At 36.0% G+C, this 2,119-nt stretch overlaps 1 protein-coding gene across 1 annotated transcript in view; it reads left to right on the top strand.

Annotated features, from left to right (window-relative positions):
• Nucleotides 1-1,697: 1,697 nt before the first annotated feature.
• LOC118738289 (enhancer of split M1 protein) overlaps nt 1,698-2,119 on the top strand; it is a 22,418-nt gene continuing 21,996 nt past the window's right edge. The window contains exon 1 of the mRNA XM_036469241.1: nt 1,698-2,108. Coding sequence (XP_036325134.1) covers nt 1,838-2,108 — 271 coding nt within the window. The 5' untranslated portion in view covers nt 1,698-1,837. The remainder of the gene's footprint in view (nt 2,109-2,119) is intronic.

The following is a 2,119-nucleotide window of genomic DNA, read 5'->3' as shown; positions in this document are numbered from 1 at the left end:
TGTAGTCTGAGTGCTCTTTTCTGTACGCGTTGGCTTCGTGCCTGGTTCCGACAAAGAAAGGGGGGTTCAGGAGGCTCGTCAGCTCCACTTGCTTATTTTTGAGCCCATCCTCTAATGAGACTTGGTTTAGAGTTTGACCTTTCTTATCGCTGTTTCATACTGCTTCGCTGCATACTTGTATGGTTGCCACAATTTTGACTTGTCGCATTGATTAAAGACTCTCCTGAGTTTAGCTTGAGTTTTCTATCACAAGAGACTGATGTTTGTTGCCTGAGAGAGAGCTCCTGTTTGGGGCAAATAGCTCAACCTAACCTAATCTAACTTAAACTAACCTTGACAATAAGCTAAATTTTAACATATATGCACCCAATTGCACATTGAATAGGTAATTGTTAGTAACAGAACTTATTGAATTTAATTTTCCCACATTTTCATTAACCTTAACCCATTGTGCATGTCGTACTTACTCATAGCATGCATACCATATAGTTGGTGATACTGCAAAACGTTCTATGTCACTTATAACGTCTGGTGCTTAATTGATCTGTTATCTGTATCTGATCGCTTTTAGCAATTGTTCTTCTTCATCAGCCAAAGGTAGACAGTTTTGGCATTCGTTTATTAGGGTGTAAGGATTTGCAGATGCATTCCGGTGCAAGTAAGAGACCATATAAGTGTCAAGGGTACTAATAGACATAGACCGTTTTGCAGAGTATCACCGACGATATACACCAGAACTAACTTGAATCAACTGTATGTTTTGATTTCAGTAACATGTTGCCGCACTCAACCTACATATTTACACATGTCTGTATGTAAACATGTAGTATGTGCATTAGACTGGGTCACGAAAAAAGTCTATATGTAATTAGTTAGATAGTATTTTTGAGTCACAAAAATGTGCCACTTGACGAGTCCTTAACCTCTTAACACCTGAACATGAATAAATAAAAAAAATTTATATATTTTACTTTTTATATTTCTTTTACATTTTTTTTAAATTTTTAAATATTTTCGGAAGCTTAATAGCTCCGAGGGAATAACACAATTATCAGAAGTGACCGCAAGCTATCGTCACTTGTTATGAATTGAAAGAATTTAAGATGCACATATCGAGCCCTAAGCGAAAAAAGTGTAAGAGAAATTTTTTTCAAAATTTTTTGTTTGATGCAAAAACGTTTCTGGAGCATCTAGATGCATTTCTGCATCAAAAATAAAATTTTGAAAACGAAAATTTCGTTTACATCTTTTTGGCGGTTAGGGCCACCACTCATATCACGGTCTTAGGAGGCTAAAAAGTAGCCAAAATCCAGTTTTGTCATACTTTTTTTTATTAAATCGTAACATGGTTTCGAAGAGTGGCATAATTACTTCGAAAATATTTTTTTTTAATCCTTTTTTTTATTTCTTTGACTCAAATTGCCTCCTACATAAGCAAAATAAAATTTTTTTCAATTTTCGCCTGACCATGAATTTAGAAATTTTATACATTTAATATTTATTCGTGATGTTTAAGCTGCTCAAAAATACCTTTTAAGCGATCTATGGCACCGAAGCCTTTTCAAAGTAAGTTTTACAACTATGCAGGCATCGCCCCGATCTAATGTATCATATCAACTTATCAATGGCAATTGCTGATAAGCGATAAAAATATCGAAGGTGCTATACAAAGCTATAAATACTGTTTGGCTACCTTAGCACCGATATAGAATAAACCATCAGTCAGTGTAGATACGAGTACTACATACATACGAAGTATATTCGAAACAAAAACAATACTACATTACAAAGAGTCTAACTATATAGTTGTGAAAAAAGTACACGCGACCCAACAAAAATGCTTTGCTACAAGAAATTTTTAATATTTGCCACGTTGTTGATCTGCTGTGCAGCGGTCGAAGATGATGTGCAAGTGGAGGACTTGACGGACTTGGAGGAGACATGTCCAATGGTGTGCCCTGCTTTATATGCACCGACTTGTGGCTTCGACGGCCTTGACTATCAGGAATTTGTCAATCCCTGCGTGCTGAAGGTGACCAATTGCGAGCGAACGAAGGAGCGCTCGTTGTTGAAGAAACGTAAAAGCAAATTTAGTGATTTTAGTTATTGTAAAAAAAAA

This window comes from Rhagoletis pomonella, unplaced genomic scaffold, assembly GCF_013731165.1.
Source record: "Rhagoletis pomonella isolate Grant_MI unplaced genomic scaffold, Rhpom_1.0 Rhpom_scaffold_00001, whole genome shotgun sequence".
Taxonomy (NCBI): Eukaryota; Metazoa; Arthropoda; class Insecta; order Diptera; family Tephritidae; genus Rhagoletis; species Rhagoletis pomonella.
The sequence above is the reverse complement of the archived record's forward strand: the minus strand, read 5'-3'. Positions and strand labels throughout refer to the sequence as shown.